Genomic DNA, 27,151 nt, shown 5'->3' on the forward strand with positions numbered 1-27,151 from the left:
TCTAACTACACGATAGAGTGGCAAAACAGCTCCATGCCATATCTGGATGACGACTACAGACATCGTTTATTCAAGGAAGCCACAATAGTGTTAATAACTGGTGGAAACCTTAACAGAAATCAGGCTACCATCCTAAACAGTTCGTGGAAAAACCTGATCCTTTCTCTAAATCCATCTGAACTACAGCTAGTCAGTAATCACATTACATGTTTACAACAAACACGTGCTAAAAAAGAACAATAAGTCCTTTCAGTCTCTGTCATGTGAACGTGTAACCTTAGCTACTAGTTTGTTTACAACATTTTTTATGTTCCTTTCAATTTGCATTTACTAGTTTTTATGTCTTTCCATAAACGCCTTGAAAAAGCTAAACAGTTTGCTAGCAAAACTGGTAGGCTATAATGTAAGATGTTTGTAAATGGTCAGTATTAAATAAGTTTGTATTTTTAATTATCAAATGACCAAATATGTTTAATTTAAATTTTTAAGTTTCTTTATATCTTAACATTTTACATCAAAAACTACAATGCAAATGAATAAGAGGAAAAAGTAATAATACAATTTTAAAAAAATTCTTCTGACATTTACCTGCTTTAATATATTTGGGTGATGATAAAAAAATTTTTTTAAAAAAATGTACACATATCTGAATTAGTCAGATAATTTTACACAACTTATCCTTCATAAACCCATTCTGACACCATCAGAGAGAGAGAGAATCCTACATTTACCTCCAAATCCAACAAGATGTAGTCCATTTGTCAGGAATAGGTTAGAGTCTGTAAGTATTAAAGAGCATGCAAGTAAGCAGTCACCTTTAACCTTGAGTAGACAAGTGTGAACATGGAAAAGATCAAAGAATGCTGAATGCAGTTTCTCAGGCATCAAATCTGAATGGAACAGTCATTAAAATATGCAAAGGTACCTGTGGGGATATAGCAATTCATATATATTAAAGCAAAAAGTATTAGGAATAAGAATGGTACATTTTGGACATTCATTAATTTGACCTGGCTAAAAATTAGAAGCATAGCGAGGCTTACTTTTGATAGAGGCATATAGACAGGGACAGAATGCAAAAGATATTGCATGTTCTCTACTGTAGGTTATTCTCTCCTAAGCATTTATTCAGGAAAAGACAGAATGAGATGGGAAGAAAGAAGTTGAAGATAATAGAAGAACTGCAACTAAGAAGGGTAGAAGCAGAATCACAGAAGACTGAGGGTTGTCTGTGAGACAGAGGTCAACAGGACCAAATATATAGTCAGTTTCTGATATATGCCCAAGGAGTACAAAGGTATAACTGTTATAAGCACACATGCATGCTAAAACATCAGAAACAATTCAATTTCTAACTGACACAGAACTAATGTCCCAAGCATCCTCTATCTTGTTGTTTATACTGTAAGGCACTATTATATGATGCATATGCAATATTGATGTGGGAGGAGGCGAAGCAGGCAGAATTTTCAGTTAAGAAGTGGATATGTATTATCCCCTACTTAATTGAAATATTGAATTACAAAGTCAGCAATTATCATCTGTGACCTACAGGAAGTTAAGGACTCATCGAGGGACAGCATACTTCATACAAACCAGATGTCATACCTACCCTTAAATTCCTTCACACTAGATGCACTCCCTACCGCTAAAGGCAAACTACTTCAATTACTCACTGCACTGTGAGAAAAACTTCTGTTAGCCTTCTAGTTTTGCTGACTCTGCATTAGGTCTTATCCCAATAAGTAATTTTTTCAGGCTCTTAATGCCAAATGAATTCAAGTACAGGCCATCTCTCTTATATATCTTTTCTGCCATCAAACACATGCCACACACCTAAAAACTTGCATCTTTTTTACTATACAGCCTGTGCATGGAATTGTTTGCTATCATTGCCCTCCTTCTTAACTCAGTGCTGTCGTATCTGGGTAGCAAACCTACAATTTTTACTCTCTCACATTTCTTTCTCGCTTCTTCCAACAGACCTTTCATATCCTCTCTCATACTATATTTGTTGCTACTTAAATTACGAGGGTGGTTTGAAATGTTCTCAGCCTAACAATGAAAAATCAAATTTATAATTTCAAAATTATTTTTATTTTTCAACATAATCATCCTTACGACTAATACATTTATTCCAGCGATGCTCCGGTACCATTATTCCATCCCTGCAGTGGTTCCCAGTAAGATCTGCAAAATACCCTTCTACAGCTGCAATCACCTCTTGATTCAAAGAAAAACGCTGACCAGTAAGGAAAAGTTTAAGTTTTGGGAAGAGATAGAAGTCAGAGGGAGCCAAATTTGGGAAATAGGGTGGATGTTCCAACAATTCATAGTGCAGATCCCTTAATTTTCCCATCGACAAAATACCTTTGTGGGCAGGACATTGTCCTGATGAAAGATGATTTTTTTCTTCTGCAAATCGGGTCTTTTCTCACAAATTTTTTTTGTCTAGTCTGGTTAAACGATCGAAATAATATTCCCCGGTTATTGTTTTACCCTTTTCAAGATAATTGATAAACAAAATGCCTTTAGCATCCCAAAACGGTGATGTTTTTTGATGTCATGACCTTTCCTGCTGATGGAACCGACTTTGTCTTCTTTGGCACTGAACAACTGGCTTCTGTTCACTATTTTGACTGCTGTTTGGATTCTGGTGTGTAATGGTGAATCAAAGTCTCATCCACAGTAATAAATTGACGCAGAATATCAGTTTTATTCTTGTTAAAATGCTCCAAGCACTGTTCAGAGATTTTCATGTGAGTGTCTTTTTGATATGCAGTGAGCAAGCATGGCACCCATCTTGGGCAAAGCTTTTTCATTTGCAATTCTTCATACAAAATATATCCTACCCGGTCTTTTGAAACGTGTATAGTCTCAGCAATTTCATGCACTATGACTCGCCGATCATCCAATACCATATCGTACAATGATTTCTGGTTTTGTTACACTTTTTCGATGTCCTTCACAGCGATCATCTTCAAGGCTGGTACGGCCACGTTTAAACTCGGTAGTCCATTTTTTAGTTGTCGAAAACGAAGGAGAACAGTGCTCGTAAACTTTTATGAACTTAGAATGAATTTCTTTTGATGTTAAACCTTCTTTTACAAAAAATTTTATAATTGCACAATACTCAATTTTATCCATTTCAAGGGATACGGATAGCACTTTTGCTTCAGACAGCTGTATAAAACAAACTACTTGATAGAATGACTTGCAATTTCACATGGATGCTTATGACAGATGTACCAACTTAGAAAAAAAAAATCTTGCCGATAGTGTTTCCATCTATGGTCGAGGCCGAGAACTTTTCAGACCACCCTCATATAAGTTCCTACAAGAACTACCATCTCTTTTAATTTTCTTTTCTGTTTGTCATCTTTAATTTTCACCCACAGGAGACCAGTAGTGATTCCCTCAGCAAGAGCAAATTTTATGATTGATCACCATACCATATCACCTGTTTTTTTTTTTTTGTTTCTTTCTTAGATTTTAATTGACTTACCTTGTTATTGTTATTATGATTATCAAGTTCAGTGCTTTCCTGCCTCTTCTTGTTCTGACCCTTTTTCTTATCCTGTTTAAGTTCCATTAAATGGTTTTCCATTTTTCCTATTTCTCTGGTCGATTTTGTAATAATTTCTTTTAATCAGGATATTTCAAATGTCAGATTATCCTCTGATATATTATTATCCTCACTGCATCAATGCTTCTGCTCATCAGGACAAAGGTTCTCCTCGGTAATAACAACTTTAACTTGTGCTTAGACACTGACCTGTTGTGACACATTTTTGGTGACATTCTTAATAGTAAAAACTATTAATGTTTCTACAGTTATGTTATTAAATGTTGTAATACAGTGAATACACTAAAAAAACTATAATAATATACTAAAAATATACCAATAAATCAACAAAAATCACAGATCTTTCAGGATCTTCTTAATAGCATGTCTTTTTGCCAGAGAGCCTTGAACCCAGATTATATTTATGATTTATCAAATTATAACAAATTTAGGTGGAAGCTTGGAGGTGGGAACCACAAGGGAAAGATATCAGCAATGTATGCCAAGGAATGTTTGATGGAAGCAATAAAAAACTGTATACCCAGGGTCAAGAATATAAATCAGCCAGGAGTTAAATGGATGAATAGCATCATTACGCAGAAAAAAAAAAAATGCTAAAGGGGATTTCTAGAGAAATATGATCAGCAACCTCATGAACAGCCCAATGCACAGGCAAAAGAATGACTAGCAAAAGAAAGGTAAAATCAGAGGAAATTAGATGACCAGGATAAAGGAAATTCCAAATAATTCTGTAGCGAGTCAAGTAAAAGGAAAAATTATCATGATAGCATAAGTTTAAGGATGTGTATGTGGCGGAGAGGACCAGGGGCAAGTGACCAAGATGGTGAAAAGCTTGTGGATCCCTATGAGGAGAGTGAGATTTGAGGTATAGAAACATAATATATAAAAACATACAGAAAATTTTCAGTACACAACAAGAGGGCATTGCTCCTGAAAGTTGTGTAAGAGCATAAATAGCAAACACCTGAGGACTAGATTTCTTATTTGCAGAGTACTAAATGAGCAGTACTCTGCAAATTTTCGGTGCTCTTTCACAGTCATTTTCTCGGTGCTCTTTCACCGGGCATAGTCCACTTCTGCTTGGACTCAGGTGTGTAGTGGTGGATCCAAGTTTCATCTACAGTTACAAATTGACACAAAAAATCCTGTGAATCGCGATTACACATTGCCAAACACTGCGTTCAAATGTCTTTTCGCATGTGTTTGTGATCAACAGTCAACAATCGCAGCACCCATCGCACACGCAGCTTTTTCATGTGGAATTTTTCCTGCAGGATATTATTAGTTGAAATGCCTACAATCTCACGCACTTTCACTCGGCAGCCTTCCATAATGATACCATGGATTTTGTCAATCATTTCCTTCGTAGCGACATCAGTTGGGCATCCGAAGCATGCTTCATCTTCGATGGACTTACGACCACGTTTAAATTCATTAATTCAAAAATAAATAGTCTTTAATGCTGGTGCAGAGTCCCCATGAACTGCATTTAACTCGGCTTTGATCTGCACAGCCATCCACTTCACTAGCATTCACAGTCATTTTAAATGTTTGTCAAATGAGGACTACGTGTCGCACATGGCTAAAATTTTGCCAGGGATCATGAAAAAGATGATAAGTGCCAACACTGGTATGAGTAGACGAGTTGTGTCGCAGTCTATTGGAAATTTACCAAACTTTTCAAACAACCCTCATAAACAAAAGAAATCATATAAAGCAAAATGAATATTAAAATATTGTACACCAATTTCTATTCAGGATATTCCAAGTAAAATAAAACAGTTTACTTTTAAATCAAGTGGTCTTTAAGGTGCAATGCCATTACCACCACAAAGTTAAACTAATTGCAGGAGGTCCTTCATCACACATACAGCTCCTCGTACCATGACTTAAATGCATTCACTATCTCGGCACTCACCACACTTCCAGGCAATGCATTCCAACCACCCACAAATCTTCATGCAAAAAACCTACTCTCGCTCCCTTGCTCACACCTTCCACATACAGCTGCCAGGATGGTTGGTAGCTCTTCTTGTTCTCCTCCTGTCTCCACCCATTCTATGAAAAAGCTAATCCACATTAATCTGGTAATATCCCCTTACCAACTCATATGTCTTGATCATGCTCCGTCCTATCCACTAGACTGCAATTTGCATTCCCTCAATGTGCCTTCATATGCTACATTCCAGAGACCAGAAATCACCTTTGCAATCGTCTCTGAACCCATTCCAACATCTCTCCATCTGATTTTGAAAACCCAGTGACCAAATCATATCAAAACCTTGTACAATGGATTCATAACACCCTTACTCCTACATGTCAGTGCTCTTCACATCATCTCCATAATGTGTTGTGCTGTCCTCACAATTTTAGCAAAATGTCCCTAAAATTTCAGGTTTATCCACCAACATCCCAAGATTCCTTATCTCCTCTAAGATATCTCCATAAATATTATATTCTGCATCCAATCTATGCTTTCCAAACTTTACAACATTATACTTTCCTACAATGAACTGGCAGCCCATTCCTTTGTCCATTTAAAGTCTATTCTAGTCCACTTGCAAGACTACAACATCCACTGTAATCCTCATAGTTCTTCCCAACTTTACATCATCTGAAAACAACTACATATCACCATTTAGGCCATTTCCAGTATTGTTTACATACTGGGAATGGAGCCTGAATGCTATGCTATGCTATGCATAAACTTTTTTCCTCCACACACAATTAAGCTCTTCAAGATGGTGCATGGAAAACACATTCTTCAAATTCCAGGATAAATTTTGAGAATAGACATAAGGGATTTGCCATGGGTTTCCTGTCATTAGTATTAACAAATCTATTTATGGAAAATTTTGAAAAGAAAGTCATTGAAAAATATATATATATATAAAAAACGTTGCTGCATTACACTGATGATGTTTTCATCATTTGGTCAGGAACAACAGAAGAATTAGAGCAGTTTAAAGATTATCTGAGCAGCTTGCACCCAGACATAAAATTCACTACAGAACTAGAGGGCCATAAAAAATTACCATTCCTTGACATTTTTCTCGAAGTATTAAAAGAAGAAAAATTGATCTTCTTTTCCGTACATTTGTTGCATGAGAGGCTGTTGTTGATGTTGTTGTTGTATTTGCATAAATAGGCAAATTGATTATAACTGTTGGAAGTTTTTTCCACTTGATTAGACTATAATAAATTTAGTTTAATCCTTTATCCAAGTGTAAGCAAACCAAGTTTGCGCTTGAAGTATCTTCAGGAGTCAGGCAACTCGGGGTAAAGATGGACCAAGCTCTCTTGACTTAGTATCTCCCATAATGCAAAGCACATCTCCTTGCAGACATGTATAATGCTATGCATTAAGGGAAGAGCCATTACCTAGACTGGTTTCGACCTTTATTGAGGTCTCGTCAGTGGGAGCCAGACCCAGAGGTGGTGATACTAAGGTGGAAACAATGGAGAAGTCATATTTACCGATATGAGTTGCCAAAAGGTGTCTCACTTTATTATTAAATTACTCTCGATTTAGAGAAAGATGTTGGAAGTTTTTTCCCACTTGGTTAGACTATAATAAATTTGGTTTAATCCTTTAGGAGATGTGCTTTGCATTATGGGAGATACTAAAGCAAGTAGTGATGAGAGCTTGGTCCACCTTTACCACAGTTGCCTCAGTCCTGAAGATACTTCAAGCGCAAACTTTGTTTGCTTACACTTGGATAAAGGATTAAACTAAAGTTATTATAGTCTAACCAAGTGGGAAAAAACTTCCAACATCCTTCTCTAAATCCAGAGTAATTTAATAATAAGGTGAGACACCTTTTGGCAACAACTCAAAAAGGTAAATATGACTTCTCCATAGATCTGGCTCCCACTGACGAGACCTCAATAAAGGTCGAAACCAGTCTAGGTAGTGGCCCTTCCCTTAATGCATAGCATTATACATGTCCACAAGGAGATGTGCTTTGCATTATGGGAGATACTAAGGCAAGTAGTGATGAGAGCTACCACGAGTTGCCTCAGTCCTGAAGATACTTCAGGCACAAACTTCGTTTGCTTACACTTGGATTTGATTATATCTGTTATGTAGCAAAATTGACAAATGCTCCAATATTCCCATACACATAATGTATCAGAAACAAAGGTTTAATTCTACATCAAGTTTTGTCTGAATTTATCAAGAATCTCACAAATGTGGATGTGGGATACAATATGTATTATACTACAGAACATGATAGGATTAACTAGCTTTGTTTGTTTGCTTGTATGTTGTTTAATCTAATTTTTTTTCATTCTGTTATACGTACTAGAGTGTTGAAAGTTTGCAACAAATCTGTAACATGCAATTATTCTTTTAGTTTTTTGCTCCTGTAATCCTGATTATCCAAAAACTTGTGAAACTTATTGGATTTAATTGTTTACACTTGGATAAAGGATTAAACTAAATTTATTATAGTCTAACCAAGTGGGAAAAAACTTCCAACATCTTTCTCTAAATCCAGAGTAATTTAATAATAAGGCAAGACACCTTTTGATAACTCATATAGGTTTGGTAACTCATATATTTGGCAAACTCTATACTGGAGGTGAAATGAATGTGTGCTTATACACAGAAATATGAGATGCCAAACACAGTACTCTTTATTAACACTCAGTATTAATTTGTAAAGAGCATGGATCACTTAAGTAATCCATTTGCACTTTATGAAAAAATGATGAATGTGTCAGATAAGAAGGACCCATACATAGTGAAATTTTTTGGAATTTACAAAAGACATTTGACACAAGTTGGTGTACATACTGAGGGAGATGGCACTGGATAATAGATTATATTATTATTATTATTATTCAGGCCTCCATGGAGTCAAAAGACTCATCGTGAGAGGGCCTTTCTAAGAAAAACAAGTCTATCAAGACTCATCGAGGGAGGTCCCTCCTAGGAAACACAAAGTCTATCATAAAACTCCTTAAACGCATTGACCGTTCTTGTGCTCATCACTCTTATCAGGCAATGCATTTCATGGTTCAACCACCTTCCACACAAAGAAACCACTCCTCACCCTCTTTCTGACAGTTTCCTTTCGAAACTTCCAAGGATGGCATCACCCTTGTCATCACTCCTTCCTGTTGTTCAACCAAGCGAAAGAACTCTCCAGTGTCAACCCTGTACTGGAGGTGAAATGAATACGTTCTTATACACAGAAATATGAGATGCCAAACATAGTACTCTTTATTAACAGTCAGTATTAACAACACCACTCAACAGTTCAAAAGTCTCAATAATACTGCCTCTCCTTCTATCCACCAAACTCTGCAGTCACCTCAGCCGATCCTCATAAACTAACATTGTACAGTCCTGACACCATCTTTGTTATCTGCCTTTGTTCCCTTTCCACAGTTAATTTATCCCCTTCAAATCCTGGGGACCAGATCTGAGAACAATAGTCTAAGTGTGGTCTGATCAGAGTCTTATACAACAGAATGATAACCATTTTATCTTTGCAGGTCAGTGTCCTTCTCATTATTGCAGCAATCCTCTGTGTTACCTTCACCATTTTTGCAATATGTCCCTAAATTTCAGGTTTCTATTAATCATCAACCCCAGATCTCTTGTCTCCCCTACTTACTCCAGTTTAACTCCTCCCATAGAGTATCCAGCATGCCATCGATGTGTCCCAAACCCCATTTTGCTGCATTAAACTGAATCCCCATTCATTTCCCATCTATCTAGCTTATTCAAATCTTCTTGCATGGCTACCACATCTGCACTACTACTAATAACCCTTCCCAGCTTCGCATCATCTGCAAACAACTGAATATCCCCTTGCAATGCACGGACAATGTCATTGTTATAAAGGTTAAACAACATAGGTCCCAGTACTGAGCCCTGTGGAACCCCACTTATAACCTTCTGCCTCTTTGATATTGCTCCACCATACACAACTCTCTTATACCTATTGGACAGCCAATCCTGAATTGACCAATCTGATATCCAGAACCCATATGCTGCAACTTGAATATCAGCTTATCATGTGGCACCCTGTCAAATGCCTTCACTAAATCCGAGAAAATGGCAGTATATGCCTTTCCCTCATCTAATGCTCTTGTAATTTTATCATAAAAGGCTAGCATATTGCTAAAACAAGAGTGTCACTTCAAAAATCCATGTTGACTCTCACAGATAACATTACCCTCATCTGTCCAATGCTGTATACAGTCCCTCACTACTGTCTCCAAGATCTTACTAACTACTCACGACACGAAAACTGGCCTATAATTAGACACTTCTCTGCCAACGCCCTTATGCAATGGCACTATCTTACCTTCCTTCCATTCCATGGGCACCTTTCCCGCAGCAAGACTTTCATTGAAAAGCAAGGTCAAAGGCACTGTGTTTTGAGAGAATATGCTATAGAACATTCTCTCAAAACTCATGGTGAAATACCATCCAATCCCATTACAAACATCCAGAGTATTCAGTATGTGGAACACACTCTCCTCCTGCACCTCTAAACCTCAAACCTGCCCTATACCTCTAGTATTCAAATTGACTCCTCCAGGATGAAATACTCCAATAAAATGTTCATTGAAAATTCCACTATGTCCTCTGCATCAGTCACTCTATTCCCATTTTTATCCCACAATGTCATTCATCCACAGTCGTTTCTCCTCCAACTGGCCACATAGCTAAAAAATTCCCTAGGATTTTCCCTAGATCTAAGGGCCAATCTTTTCTCATATTCCAGTTTTGCCTTCCTTACCATACTAGTCACTCTCCTGGCCTGTGTCTTATATTCTTCATGAATCTTCTCTTCACCTGTCTCCTTATATCTCTTCCATAGCCTCTTTTTCGCATGCAGTTCCTGTTTAATATTGTTTGTCATCCACTTTACTCCACATTGTGTCCTCTTTTTCACTCGTGGAATAGAGCTTACCATTGCTGCTAACAAATATTCTTTCACAATTTCCCAAGCACCAATGATATCCCGGCCTTCCAATTCCTCCCTCCACGAAACTTCCCCAAGTTGACGTCTAAGACTATTATAATCATCTGCATATATGAAAGATAACAACAGGTTGTCCTAGAGAATGTGTAACATCCAACAAGAGCTAAAGCAAGTAATGGAGACCCAGTGGTTGTGTTCTTGGGCCATTATTGTTAAATTTATATGCTAACAATATTTCATATAGACTGATAGGAAATATTTAATCACTTACTGACAATGCAAAGTTAAGGAGAATTACGAGGGATGTTACTGATGTCAAGTCCATTCAAGAATATTTAAAACGACTTAACTTGGACTGATACTGGAGTTACTGTTTTAGATTAAGTGAAAGAGAGTTGCAATTTTGAATTAAAAGCTGTGCACCATATTGATGTAATCATGCTGAATAAAAATTGGGACCTGGGAGGAAGGTAATTGTCAGCAAAGGGATAAGGTTAAAAGTGCACACTACAAAAGCTGAAGAATATATAGAGCACTGTTGTCATGATAAGGAGAACACTAATAAGCAGGAATAAGGAGGCAGCTGTACCACTAAATGAAAAGTTGGGTCACCTGATTTCCAATATGATAAGGAAACTGGATACAATACAAATACAACTAACTAATGCTGAACAATCTGGAATGTTGCTCATGGAAAAGTTAATGTGATAAATATATTTAAATTAAAGATTGCTGAAGGAATTTTATATTAATTATAGAAGGGAATTACATAAAATGGAGGAGAATCAACTCTTCACATGAAAAGCTAAAATAACAAACAAGTAAAACTTTTCATATTTATATAAGTAAGTAATACAGGTTTTAAGTATGTACCTCTGTACATTATCCTTGGCTATTAAAGTTGCCTCAACCTTCTCTCTTCCCTGGATTACAGGTTGGCCATTGCTGTCCCTTGTAATCAACAGTACCTGAGCTTTCTGTCCTTGCCTTGCTGCATATAAACCTTTAAAAAATTTATATATATGTTTGATTTCAAATTTTGACAATAAATCTTTATTTTCCTCCTTCATAAGTACCTTATTATTACCAGACCTCCATATATATGTGATATGTATGAGGAAAAAAAAGCTAGGAACTTCAAAGGCACAAGCAGATGAGGTGTAAGTGTAAGGATACTCAACAGTTACATAATGAGTATAAAGTGATGTCAGGAAAGTGAAACTGAAATACAAAAAAGAGATATGCTGAACAAGCTAAGCAAAATCCTGGGGCTAGCAGAAGGAAGGGTGAGTATAGAAGAATAATTTTAATTTAAAATGGAATTAGAGTAGCAGCAGAAGAAAAAATATTCAACGAAAATTTCACTAAAACAGGAAGATGACAAATTATCAGCCAGTCTTTAAGGCATTAGAGAAGTTGATTAGGTTTGCGATAGCTGAAATTACTGCAGAACAACATAATATACTAACCTATTTAAGTTGAAAAGCTTTTATACAGTCTTAGTTCAAATTTTCTAGATGAGATTTTAACACAGGTCTCTCTCCAATTGAAGAGCACAAATTCCAATGTCCTCATGATTTTACTAGGAGATGTTTGTTGATTATGGCTAAAATGCAGGAGTCAGTAGATGAACAAAAGAATATATATGGTGGATAGTATAGGCTTGTTAAGAGAGCTATTTTTTCAATCATCTTGGTATATGTTAATAGCATAACAGCTGCAGTGTACGGAGGGATGCATACACCATGTTTAACAATTTTGCAAAGCCATTTGACAAAGTACTGCATGATAAGTTAGACTTCATATTATCGAGACTGGGAAATAGAAACCTGGATAAGTAACTGAAAGAGGGGTATCAATAAGTACTATATGGGAGAGCAGTCTCGAATAAAGTGATCAGTTCTATGCAGGGAATGTAAACCTTTTTTTTTAAACATTAAATACATACAAAATGCTTAATGACATACAATCCTCTGTTTGAACTATTGGTGAACAGTCTGTGGGAGTGAAGGAGCAATTTACCTCCAAATTAATCTGTTACCTATCAAGACTCCAACATTATCACATCTTATAATTCTGTCTTCTAAGGCATTTTTTACTGTATCAATCCACCTATATCTTGGTCTTCCTCTGGGTCTTTTTCATGCCAACTGGCAGAGAACACTGAACACAAACAACTATCTTTCCTCTCCCATTCTGTTTAAGTGACCATATCACCTGAGATTAGCTCTGCTAACATATTCCTGGATGCTAACAATGTCAAGTTCTTTCCTAATATACTCGATTTTAATATGATATTGCCTTTGATGCCATCTATTCATGCTCCTAACCATTCTCAGGATTCTTATATCTGTGGTCTCTAGTCTTTGGTCAAGTGTAATATTTCTAACCCAGCTCTCAGATCCATAAGTTAAAACTGACTTGAACACTGTGTTGTATATATAGCTAATTTAGTGTTTTGACTAATTTCTTCTTATTCCATATAAATTTATTCAGTTGACTTCCTACCATGCCAGTTTTTTAATTCTGTTGTCTATATCCATATTTAATTTACCATCTTCATTAAAAATCGTGCCTAAGTAGCTGAAATGTTTTATTTTTTCTATATGTTCTCCATTCACAACGCAGTTGATATTTTCAACTTCTGCCTATTTTCATTGTCTTTGTCTTTTTAATGCTGACCTTCATACCATATCTATTACAACAGTTATTCAATTTAGTCAGGGAATCGTGCAGACTTGTAGTGGATTAATTTAGAAGTATAACATCGTCTGCATAAAGCAAAGAGCTGACATTAACAATTTTGATACCACGTTTAATACCACTTTCCTTCATAATGTGATCCATGTAGATAATGAATAACAGAGGGGATAATGTACATCCTTTCTGACACCAGATTTAACATTAAACCATCTTCCTGTACTTCCTTCAATTCTAACTGCTTACTTACAACTCATAGAAAAACAAAGTATTGCTTGATATAATGCCCCATTGACACCATATAACTGTAGCATTTCTCTTGGCACCTTTTCATATGCCTTTTTCAGATCTACAAAACTTAAATGCAGATCTTTGCCATATTCCCATAATTTCTCAACTATTTGTAATAAAGTGAAAATCTGATCCTGACAGCCTCTATATAGCCTGAATCCAGGTTGTTCTTCACCAAGCTTCCCTTTCACGTTCTTTCTCAACCATTTCTCAAGTACCAGGAACACTCAGCAGAGAAATACCTCTGTAATTCTAACATTCAGTTTTATTTCCCTTTTTATATATGGGTACTATGAGAGCTCTGCTTCAATCATCTGGGATTCGTCCCTCTGTCCAGGCTTTCTGAACTATGCAGTGTAGCCACTGTAAGACTTTTATACCTCCATACTTGAGCATTTCTGGTCGAATATAATAAGCTGGCAAAATGAGCAAAAGATAATGGATGTCAGTTCAGTATGGAAAAGTGTAAAGTCATGCATTTTGGGATTAAAAGATTACCAGCTGTGTACCACATTGATGGAACGGTACTCCAAAAGATTGATGAGGCTAGGGACTTGGGTGTGTTGGTGGATAGTGTTAATATCTCTAGCTATGTTGTCAGGGCCGGTTTTATCATTAGGTGAACCTAGGCAAATCGCCTAGGGGCACTAAGACTTCGGGGAGCCAGATTTTGCTACATAGTTCGGGGAAAAATTATAACCTTCAAAAAAAATTAGTAAAACCTTGATTAATAATAAAAAACTGAAATAACTCAAGCCATCCTGGTGCTCGCTGATGATATGTATACAAATGTATTGGTTTTGATTAATACATTTTTAATGTTCATGATGATATTATTTTTATAAATATCCACATGTGTAGGTGTACATGTGCTTGTCTATGACAAAATATATAGAGAGAGGCAATGTATAGGGGTGCCTAAATTTTCTTTGCTTAGAGGCATCAGATACTCTCGGACTGGTCCTGTATATTGTTAAAATCCATTGTTTTATTGTTAAAATCTATTTCTTATTAATTAATTCTTGTTTGGCTGCGCCTTTGAAAAATTTTACGTTTTCTCGCTTGAAACTTATCTTCTTAACTTTTACCATACTTCTGACTTATCGTCAGTTACATTATCTCTATTTTGTGGCTGCAATTAGTAAGGCTCACGTGTGCAGGACGTCAAGAACAAAGAAAGTGCCTCAGGCTGGAGCCAATCTCTTTGTCTGATTTACTGGTGTTTATTCTAAATTAAATTTTGGAAAATTTGTTAGTCAGCTGCACCACCAAAATTCTAGGATAAGAGGAGAATCTCCCTCCGAAGATTAGAACACCCAATATGACACACACACAGCTCCTTCCTTTCCAACTTATCTCTATAACAAATTACAAATATTTCTTACTCTGCAGTCGTGGCAATATCTACTTTAAGACACATAGGTTCAATTTTATGAGCAGTGCATTGGACTTAGAGATCAGGCAACTTATTTTGACAAGAAAATTTATTCATCACTAAGAAACAAATTAATTTGACTTACATCTAATAGGTATGCTATTTCTAACAGCTCAATATAAGATGTACGATAATTTCACACAATCATCTGAATCTCAGCAGGATGACTGGTCTAGAACTTTACTCCCCTTTCTTAACTGTGCATATAATCAGATCGTCAACATATAAAACTTTAGACTTAAGTAATGACTACAACAATTAAATACAAATAGATTCACAAAACAATTCAGCTAGGCTCTTTCTTACATAGAGTAAATTAATTCAATTGTTAGTTCAAGGCCTAAAGTCCTGTAACTCTAAATTTTAAACATTTCCATCAATTCAAACCACCGTCACAATCTAAGTTTCATTCTGACTAAATAATGGAAGGTTCTTACTTTTCATTAAGTCTGGTCCTCTATAGTTGATTATCTCTTCTTGTTCTTATTAGACCTTGTCACCGTACTAACATCCTTTTTGTACTTTGCAAGACTTCTTCCTTGTTATCAGCAGACAATTTAATTCCTACGGCTTGGAAGCTCGGCATCTGGTTCCTTCTAATACGATGTGCCTTAGTTGCATCATTCTTCTGACCTTTGCTTAGTAAATCCAGGTCTCCGAATAGGATAACTATTCATCACCTACAATTCTAGTGAAGCTCAGTTGCCGTTAATGATCCTCATACTTTCTTCTAAACTGCTCGGCTTACGGTGACCTTGATACTGTCATGAGCCTGAACTTTCTCATCGGAACTCCACGCGACTTCCTGCACCACGAACAGAAACTCCACCCCAGAACATGCTTGAACTCCCAGGAACAGACTAAACCAAGCAAGAGTCAGCAAGCAAGCACTGTCTCCACGCAGCAAACTGCCATTTATATGGTTCCGATGACCTTCGTTTTTCTTACGTCGTAGTCCCCTGGGTACCCTGATGTTTTGCACCCGTCACCCTCATCGATCGGTGCATTTAGGCAGGAGACCCCCCTGTGTAATGTCAACCTTCACATTTGCAGTGGCCTCAGGTCATGACTTAATCCATTAATCTGTCTAGAATTTTAGTTGACTAGAGGTTTACTTAGACACAATTTACCTTATATGTAATTTCTTTTGTTCTTACACAAAACGTTTGATATTACAATATTTAATAATTCACAAAGAAAAAACATTAATTCCATTTCAATTACACCAAGTTTTTCTATTAATACACAAGTATTTTAGTGGGACTTAGCATACTTGTAAAATCTACATAAAAGGTATTTTATTACAAAAACTCCTTTTATTCAAGATTTTACAATAGGGAGTTGAAATTCAGAGGGCACATTGCTAAGGTGTCCAAGATAGCACATAGGATTACTTGGTTATTGAAGAACACACTAACATCCAGAGATAAAGAGGTTATTATTCCTCTTTATAAGGCGTTGATACTTCCACATCTGGATTACTGTGCTTAAGTCTGTTCGCCTTGATTCCTTGGAATGAGGAAGTGGTGGGGAAGGTTCAGAGGAGAGTGACTAAATTGGTGAGTGGTGTAAAAAATGCTCCCTACATTGATAGATTGAGAGTGTGTGGATTACATAGGTTGGTTGATAGGTGGAGAAAGGGATATGATAGAAACATTTAGATTACTAAAAGGTTTTTATAAGATTGATGCAAGGGAAATATTTCAGCTGTGTGATAGTGATGGAAAAACAAGAGGTCATCGCTGGAAATTAAGGAAGAGTGTGGTTAACAAGGGTGTGAGACCTAGTTTTTTTTTTTTTTTTTTGCTTGGAGAGTAGTGAATGAATGGAATGCATTGCCTGACTCAGGTGTGAGTGCTTTGTCTGTTAATTAAATTCAAGAAGAGGTATGATAGATATTGTTTTGATAGTTTGGGTCTCTCATGATGAGTCTTCTGACTCCATGGAGATACCCATATAATAATAATATTATTATTATTATCCAAGACCCCATGGAGTCAAAGACTCATCTGGCACTCAAATTCTCTGCAGACACCACACTTTCAGGCAAAGTATTCCAATCATTCACAATGCTGCACGAAAAAACCTGCTTCTCACACCCTCTTTACACAGTTTCCAGATTGATCCTTTAACAACCCCTTACTAACTTGTAGGTCTCTATCATATCTCACCTCTTCCTCCTGTCCACCAGACTCTGCAAATTGAATCTTCTCAATCTTTCCTCATACTAAACATTCCAGAGGTTAGAAACTACCTTAGTCAGTTGCCTCTAGACCCTTTCCAACATCTCTTCATCCTTCTGAAAACCAGGTGACTAAATCTGGGCACAATAGTCCATGTGTGACCTAATCAAAACCTTATACAATGGAACAAGAATCTCCCTACTTCTACAAGTTAGTGTCCTCTGAATCACTCCAGAAGCCTATGTGTTGTCTTCACAGTTTTAGCTACGTGTCCCCTAAATTTCAGATCCTTATCCACTATCACTCCCAGATCTCTTATTTCCTTCACCCCCGATAATATATCTTCGCTAAGCATAAATTCTGCATCCCATCTTTGTTTTCCAAACCTTACATTCTGCAACAGTGAACTCACATCCCCATTCCCGTGCCCAATCACCCAATTTATTCAGGTCTTCTTGTAAGACCACAACATTGTCTCCATTCTTCATGGAGACAAAGTTGGTTCGTCCCAACTTTGCATCATCTACAAACAACTGAACACCTCCATTCAAATCTTCACCAATATCATTAATATACAAGTTACACAGTAATGACCCTAAAACAGACCCCTGAGACACACACCACTAGTGACTTTCCTTTTCCTGGATATCGCTCACCCCCCCCCCCCATACACAACTTGTTGATACCTATCAGATAGCCAGTCTCCAATCCAATGCACTAATCTAATATCCAACCCCATCTGCTCTAGTTTGACTATCAACCTATCATGCGGTAATCTATCAAAAGCCTTTGCAAAATCTAAGTATATTACTGTATATCCTTCTCCTCTGTCCAGGGAAGCAGTCACCTTATTGTAATAAGTAAGTAGATTACTAAACATGACTTCCCTTTAGCAAATCCATGCTGTCCATCAAGGATAATATCATTGTTGTCAACCCCCAATTCTAGATCCTAGTTCTCACAAGCTTCTCCAACAACTTAACCACAACATCTGACACACAGATAGGCCTATAGTTGGTTGCTTGAGTTCTATCACCTCCTTTATGAAGTGACACAATCTTGCCCTCCTTAGGAACATGACCTAGTGCAAGACTCGTTTTAAAAAAAATAAGTCAAGGTTGGCGTCAACTCCCTGACACGTTCCTTCAGAATACGTGGTGATATATTATCAAGTCCCACAACCTTATTAACATCTAGTTTGCTCAACTCCCCATACATCTCTTGCTCACTTACAGTCAGTCTCTCCTTACTATCATCAACTGCTCTCAATCTCTCCATGAAGTTGTAAAATCTCTTGTGGTGAAAAATATAAATATTTTTCAAACCAAAACCTAACGTAAGCGTGGGTGATAAGGGCACTTCCAGTAAATCCAGGAATATTTTTTAGAGGGATGGCAAATGATATAAAAGGCAAAGATTGAGGAGTAACAGGCTCTCTCCTATTTTTTTTTTGTTCCTGTGGCAAGCTTTTTGAGGAAGGGAAGAGTCGCGGTCCTGCAAGCAGTAGTTCTGGAGATCATGGGGAGTTTGCTGGCAGTATTACAAGATATCCTTCCATGAAATTCTTCGATGAATGTACTGATCCACGTGCATGCTGATTTGTAGCAGCCAACAAAGTTCCTGCCATCGATGAAGAAATGCATTAAAGTTAAAAGGAAGGAATTCGCAAGACGACAACCGTCAGATAATGTCTGATCACAGTTGTCATGCAAGATTAAGAAAGGAACCAGCGGAATTCATCCTTAACCTTTTTCGATTCAGGACACTGTACAATGATATAGTGAGCTTGTAAGTAGATTGCTTTGTGTTAATAGCCTAGAATGTGTGTACAAACAATAGATGTTAATTCTATTTAACAATTGGCATGATGTATCGAAGAGGGCAGAAAGCTGAAAGTCAGTTTGAATGTGTGTAATATAGAATATTGTAATCTTGAATAGTGCTAGTGTTATATAATGCTTAGAACGTGTATAGTATAATTTTGCTTTTTATTGTTCGTAATGAGAGTAAGGTTATGTGTGCAAATATCCATCCACAGTGTTTAATAAGTTGAGTGTGAATAATTTCATTGTCTAATGCTTGAAGTGAATTGTTTAATGAATGTGTGGAGAATCAGACATGTGATATGTCCTATTTCCCCTTGTCCTATTTGGTTTTGTTAATAGCGTGACTGATCTTTGTTAGCCAATGCACTGTCTCATAAAACAAATCAAACCTGTGTGACCTAAGTAAAGTAACAGCCAAGACTGAGTAATTCGGAGTTGCTTGAAATAGAATTGATTTAAGGGTTATTATACGTGCCTAGCTAGATTATTCTCTTGTATGTAAGGGAAAGATAGAAAATTCTTTTACACGATCCTTAATGGCACAGTCGTTAACAAAAATAAATTTTTAAGAATTATACATTTGAATAATAGCAATGTAGATTAAGGATTTGGTCCCAGCCAGAGACTTTTCCAAAGTATGTGTGAGACTATACTTTACTACTGCCTTGGAAGGGGGGGGGGAGAAGAAAGCTAAGTAGGTTATGAAAGGACTAAAGTTAAATAACAGTATTATATGCGAGTTAAGATTAGAACATATAGGCATTTTGTACAAGCTCAAGCAACCACGAAAACTAATAAAGAGGGGGAAAGACACAGAGTAAATACGTAACGTCATAAACAATATCATACACTATAAAATATAAATTACTAAATATTACAAAGTGCCATTCACAAGATTGAAAGACCTTTATGAACTGCTCATTAAGTATCTCCACTATATCTTCCTCAACAGCTGTCTTTATACCATTTTCTCCAATCAATGTCATCCTAACATAATCATTCTTTCTTTTGATGGCTACATATCGAAAAAACTCCTTAGGATTCTTTTTGGCTTCATTAGCTAACAACTGTTCATACCTGACTTTAGCTACCCTCACTAACCAAGTCACCAACCTTGCCTGGTCTTTGTAATCCTCATGGAATTGGTTTATTTCCACTTCTCTTATGCTGCCTCCATAATGCCCTTTTTCTCTGTATATTCTTAAATAGACAGCCTTGAGCAAGAGAATATTTATCACTGGTTGAGGATTTAACATGGTAATTTAAGATCAAAATCTCCCATACTTTCAGCAAAAATCAATCATTCAATTTTAAATTCAGATGAATAATAGTGATCAGAATAAGTCTTCATACTAAAATGACTTCTAAGAATGAGTTTTTGTGTCTTATGTCCAGTCCTCAATGTTCATGTCACAATAAAGACCAGGCATGAGTAAATCACCATAATAGGTGTAGTTTTGGTATCCACTAATCCTCTTCTCAATCAAACAGTAATTTGTCCAAAATATAAGTAACAGTGACAGGTAACCCAATACACTATGGTGATGGTTTTCAAAAAAATTTTGTTTCTTCTTTTTGTAAATGACTCTGGATGTTATGGGAATTGTAACTATTTAGATACATTAAGGTTTTGATGATAAGGAGTTCCCAGGATGTTAAGCAGTATCAGATAAACAAATAGTGCTAGTGTAACGAAGGGCTGTCGACTGCGCCATTGTAACGAAAGGTGTTATTTGCGTTATTGTGACGATGGCTGTTTGTTGCCTATGTTATAAGCCTGTTTGGTTACCGCTATTGTAATATCTTTATTCTAATTGGCAGTGCGCTTTTGCTTTTGTAACCTTTCTTACTTAATCTGTTGCGTACTATGTTTATCCACCTTTCGTATTTTACTAGTTGTATGCCTATGAACACTGGAAAATTTTTTTGTTAAGACTGCGCCACCAGTATTTTTATATCGGCATAAGACTCAGTAATACATCCATAGATCTCTCTCTCTCTCTCTTACTAGCATAAATTCCTTCAATAAAGTTTACATAAACAGCCATGGTTTCTCAAGTACTTAAACTATGCTTTTATTGCCTTAGTTGTTTCCCACTCACAGATTCCAGTTTATTTAGGAACAGTGCATTGTAAAATAAAAGATCAGGCAGCACTCTATTGACATATAATTAAAACACATTTATTTACATTAATAATAAAGTACATTAATTAAACGATAGGGAGGTTACTCTCTCTACCTATCCGTTAGACTTTGTATAAAGAAACAAACTTTCTCTTTTCAATACTAAATAACTATACAATAATTACTCAATTACTTCTCCACTTATTAAATCAAGTTATTGAAACTCTATATTCACTCACAAAGAGGTTAGCTAGCTATGCCAAATTATCTCACAAATTATATTCCAATTAATAACAAATCAGGACTCTCTTATAGACACTTCTTATTACTATTTCTTATCAGTCCATCTATAACGTATCTCCTAGATTACAAAAGGAATGTACAACAAAAGATGGAACAAATTACAGAGGCTCTGTGTTGCACACTCATCCAAAGGTCTTGCACTAAAGTCCCAATGCTTTTCCTTTCATCTCGGGCCTTAGGCTTCCATCTGGAGAGTCTTGCTTCAGGGGGCATTTTGATGGGATATTGGCAGGCTTTGGATTGCAATTTTCTGGTACTCGAAAAGCACAGGCAAGAGGTTTCAGCATACAGGCTTGCATATCGCTCTGTGGCTTTTGGCTTCGGTTGACCTCCCGTGGCCAAAACATCCCATGGGATGTTTTGGCCATGGAAAACATCCGACTGATGGTATCTTAAAAAAACTAACCCATTCAGCTAGAGCAATTTGTTCCGATGACATTGCTCTCACTGCTGAACTTTCTCACCTGCGTCCCACCTTCCTGATCAATGGCTATAATCCCCATAAGACAGATAAAATAACCTTGGGTATTTACATCGGCTGTTCTCTCGTCATTCTCATTCCTCTCCTCTGGCGCGAGTTCTTCGCCGTAATGTTCAGTCCTCTGTTTTCTACTTCTGGAATTTCTGCCTCTCACTACCGACTCCGATAACCCGATGTTCAGCTCAGTCCCTTTTTATTTCCATGTTCTCTGGGCCCTTGCACGAAGGGTTGTAACCCCCCAGAAGAATTCGGCACGACTCCTTGATCTTCTGTTAAGACTGACCCGTTCTTTCTTCTCCTGTGTGCACTCCTTTAATCCTATCTTGTCAGGCAGCGGAAACTTGTCTGAAACTTGCCGATCTCTTTGACACTAACCTTTGAGGGTGTTTATACGCAGAGTTCGCAAAGAACTTTCTTATGCCCTTATACAGAGCTATTATACAAAGTTCTGGTGGGAAAGCATTGCCTTTGTTTTTGACATTCTAGAAATTTTTGTTAAAGCAGTAAGTACAGTCAATTCCCATAGGGTTATTTACATTAATATTTAGCATAAAATATATAGAGACATACAAGGTTATTTTTGTAACAATCTCATGAGACTTGACTTCTGTAAAAATCGATGTAAAGCGCTTTGGCATTTCCAAGCTACATCGAGTTTTACACTAGCTCTGGTAAGTAGTGATTTTATGATGCTGTACTACTGTGAAGGAGGGCGAGTTGAGTTTTAATGTATATATTTGCCAGTTAAGGCTTCATACAAAACTGGGACAAGTGTCTGTAGGCATGAATGAGAAGGATGTTTAAGGCAATTTGCAATCGTTTACTTTTGTTGTATAAATCTGCTATGGGAGTAAACATACTTTTTACAGGACAGTGATCAAATCAGATTCTGAATAAAGCCAAATGACAAAAACCAATATTGATGTAGTGGACAAATTTTAAATGATGACTATATAGTTGAAAACAATGTTGTTGTTCCAGCTGCTATTTGCAAATTAAGTAGAATTTGGAATATTACTATAAAGAATTCTGATCTTCAGATTATTGCTATCTGGAATTATAGCAGAAGGACTGCATGTGTTCTTCTAGACAAGTTATTTTGCAAGATGAAAAATCCAAGTTTACCGGAGGAGAACTCTGCTGCAACCATGCAAGATTAGATAACTCACCTTCAGTTGAAAAGCCCTTAAAAGTTGTTCACAATCCTAGAGATGGAATTCTAACCTGGGTCTTTTTAGCCAAAGACATTGCATATCTGAGCTACAAAGGATCTTTGAGTCTTGCAGAAGTCCAACCCCATGTCCAAGGCATTTATCCACGTGCAAGGCGGAAGTGGCAAGAAGTAGGGGATTGCTTTGTAGGGTGAAGCTCCAATATGGTAGCATGAAAAATTTTCTTTGCCTAATCCTGCTTCCACCCTTTTTGCCCCCACTGCAATACAACAAAGACAAAAAGTGCAGGAAAATTGCAAAACATCTGCTAATGCAATCCAGAACCTATCCTTCTGAAGACATCTTTACTCAGGACCTCATGATGACAGAATTAGCAATTAGTCAAATTGACCCTGACAAATCATCCAGAACTGATCTGGACTGAACTGAACTGGAACTGAACTCATCCGGAACTGATTTGGACATATGATTAAAAACATGGGAAAAATAGCCAAAAACTGCCTTCTGAAGATTATTATTATTATTATTTGACACCTCCAGGAAGTCCAAAGACTCATCGAGGGAGGGCACCTGCTCTACCACTCTATCTCCACCACTCAATCCACCAACTCACTGCAACTACACCAACGCCACCTACCGCCGACTGCCACCACTACTATTTCCACAGACAAATCACAAACATCCACCCATGGCAGGATTCGAATCCACGGCCCTTTGGCTGGAGAGCGGCTATGCTAACCACTTCCTGGAATACAGGTAAACTACCAAAAATCTGGAAAACATCAGCTATCATACCCTTACTCAAACCTAACAAAAAAACCCTAGTGACTGTAAAAGCTACAGACCAATAGCATTGGCTGGCACTCTCTGCAAACTAAATGAAAGAATAATACATACCAGACTTATGAATTGGCTCGTAAAAAATAACAAGATCAACTTCTACCAAACTGCATACAGGTCTTAACACAGAACAGAAGTTCAATTATTTTATCTTTGTCAATCAGTCACAGATGGCTTTCAAGAAAAACCACCAAAGAAGACAACAGCAATATTCTTGGATCTCACATTTGCCCTCGATCGCGTTTGGAGACAAAACTAATAATTGCATATAATACTGGAATAAGGGAGAATGCATTAATTTGGATTTCTGACTTCATGAAAGGAAGAAAAATGAAAGTAAAAGTTAATGAAATTTATTCTAACATGCATCGAACTTGGACTATAGTTCCACAAGGTTCTGTCTTAAGCGCACTCCTATTTCTCAACAATATGAACAATATCCATCCTCACATAACACATGACTCAAAATTAGCATGCTATTCAGACGATATAGGAATCTGGCACACAAGCAGTAATTCTCACAATCTGAAAAAGTCCTAAATAATTCAATAAAAGGCTTAGAAGGATGGGCAAAGGAATTTAAATTACAGAAAAACCCAGCATCTTATTATTATTATTTGTGACACCTCCAAGAAGTCCGAAGACTCGTCGTGGGAGGACACCTATTGCACAACTCTCCGTCTCCACCACTACACCGATCATCTACTACCAATCATCTACATCAGCGCCATCTCTCCGCTCATAGAAATAACAGACACAATTACAACCCCCAAATCAAAATATATAATACCAAAATAGAAAAAAAACAGTCTCCAAAATACTTAGGCCTAACCCTAGATACTGAACTGAGATTTATAACTCATATTACAAATATATCTAATAAAGCTCTTAAAAAGCTTAATATCATCAAAAGGCTTTGTGAAACAAAGTGGGGTGCAAAACTGAAAACATTCGAAAATACATATACAGCACTCGTACAACCCACTATGGAATATGCCTCATCAATCTGGGCTACAGCTTCTACTAGCTCAAAAGACAGAGTACAATCAAGAGTAGCAAAAATTATTATAGGTGCAGTCTCATCCATTAATAATTTAAAAGCTCAACAAGAATGTGGGCTTCACATACTAAAAGACAGACGAAAATTCTCCACAGTTAAATTCACTAACAGAATCAGGAGCCAACAACAGGGTCACATCTCCCTCAGGACTTTCGATCCTGGACAAGAAAATCTAGACTAAAGAAATCACCTACTTTACAATACGATCATGAAACTAGAAAACAAATCAACTTAGAGCACCTGTCCATTGAAATAAGAAAGAGCCATTCTTTTCCACTATTCTACCAAAAAATACAATGATAAACTTAAATCTCCTAGAACCCTGTTCAAAAAAGGATTCACGGCAAGAAAATAAAAGAAAAAGACTTGACACTATACATCACTTAAATAATCCAAATCATATCACTGCCTACACTGATGGATCATCTGATGAAGCACTCAACCAAAGAGGTTCAGGGGTTATTCTGAACTCTACCTGGAGGCAAGGAAACACAAATTAAAACCACAGCTGGCAAAACAGCCTTCAAACTTCACTTGTGAATTAACAGCCATACAAACAGCTCTCAAGTTCTATCTCTCAAATCCAGTAATAAACATTACAGAAGAAATAACCATCTACAGAGACTCAAAATCTGCATTAGTGGCATTAAAAAATGGAAAAACAAAATTCACACAAGAAATTCATAAACTACTAACAACTTTAAATTTGAAAAATAAGAACTGTACACTTCAATGGATACCAGTCAATGTAGATATTGAAGGAAATGAAAGAGCAGAGAGACTAGAAAAAGAAGCAAGATACTTACCTCAAAAATTACATCCACTATCACTAACTGATGCTAACTCTGTCGCAAAAATAAGATTGGTAAAACAAACTATCAAGAAGAAGAACGAAATCAGTGAAATTAATGAAATTAAAATGGAAGGAAAAGGAAATGAAAGAGCAGAGAGACTAGAAAAAGAAGCAAGATACTTACCTCAAAAATTACATCCACTATCACTAACTGATGCTAACTCTGTCGCAAAAATAAGATTGGTAAAACAAACTATCAAGAAGAAGAATGAAATCAGTGAAATTAATGAAAATAGAGAGATAACCACAATCATCACCAGACTAAACACGGAACATTTTAAAGACATGAAAATACAGCCAGATGGTAGTAAGAGTTATGAATCATGCAAGAACTGTCCACGAGTTGAACTAACACCTGCCCATATCTATTCCTGTCCAGCAATTGCTGCTGTTCTACAAAAACTTGACAACAACCCTAAAGAAAAGCTCTACTCCATTAAATGCAACAGACTGCCAAAGCAGGTTCCATAGATCCATGGTCATATCTAGAAGCTCTTCAATGGACTCGACAACAACAAAGGATTATATATTGGGTTCTATTCTTCATCCAAGCGAGTAAGCAAACAAAGTTTGCACCTGAAGTACTTTCAGGACTGAAATAGGTATATATGACTTCTAAATTACATCCACTTAATATCACCACCTATGGGTCTGGCTCCCACTGATGAGACAAAGGTCGAAAAACAGTCTGGGTAGTCCCTTCCTTTAATGCATAACATTATACATGCCCGCAAGGAAATGTGCATTGCATTATGGGAGATACTAAGGCAAGTGATGAGAACTTCTACCACCTTTACCATGAGTTGCCAAGTCCTGCAAGTACTTCAGGCACAAACTTTGTTTGCTTATACTTGGATAAAGGATAAAACCCAATATATAATTGGTAGCATAGCAAAGTGAAAAAACTTCCATAGAACAACAAAGGATCTTTGCCTTCAGGAGATTTAAAAGACTGGAACTGTAAGCAAATTGTGGAGTTGTGATGACCTTCCTTCCTTCCTTCAGATACACCACATTTTATTTTATTTTTATAAATTAAGTGATTGATGTATAAAGCAAGCCCATAAAATAATTGGAAAGAAATTGGGATAATTACATGTATTTCATTTCTCTCCCCCACCTTCTATTTACTATAATGTAATACAGATCCTTTTAATACTGTTTCAAAATTTAATTCAGTGTTATAATTAAATTCATTTGTCCTCATATCCATGATAAGAATTAAAAAAAATTATATTAATAAATCATTTTATAAAATGTAGATATTATTAAAAGAGTTTGTAACTCTATGTTATAAAATACTGCTAAACTTCGGAAAGTTTTAATAATGGTGAAGAAGACAATACATG

At 36.6% G+C, this 27,151-nt stretch overlaps 1 protein-coding gene across 1 annotated transcript in view; it reads right to left on the reverse strand.

Annotated features, from left to right (window-relative positions):
* Positions 1-27,151, reverse strand: part of LOC150110588 (E3 ubiquitin-protein ligase TRIM45-like) — a 130,347-nt gene that overhangs the window by 29,832 nt on the left and 73,364 nt on the right. Inside the window, exon 4 of the mRNA XM_090394989.1 lies at positions 11,407-11,536. Within this exon, the coding sequence (XP_090251115.1) occupies positions 11,407-11,536 (130 nt within the window). The remainder of the gene's footprint in view (positions 1-11,406; positions 11,537-27,151) is intronic.

This window comes from Typopeltis vanoorti, chromosome 1 (assembly GCF_054136105.1).
Source record: "Typopeltis vanoorti isolate ZY-2024b chromosome 1, IOZ_Tvanoo_1.0, whole genome shotgun sequence".
Classification (NCBI taxonomy): Eukaryota; Metazoa; Arthropoda; class Arachnida; order Uropygi; family Thelyphonidae; genus Typopeltis; species Typopeltis vanoorti.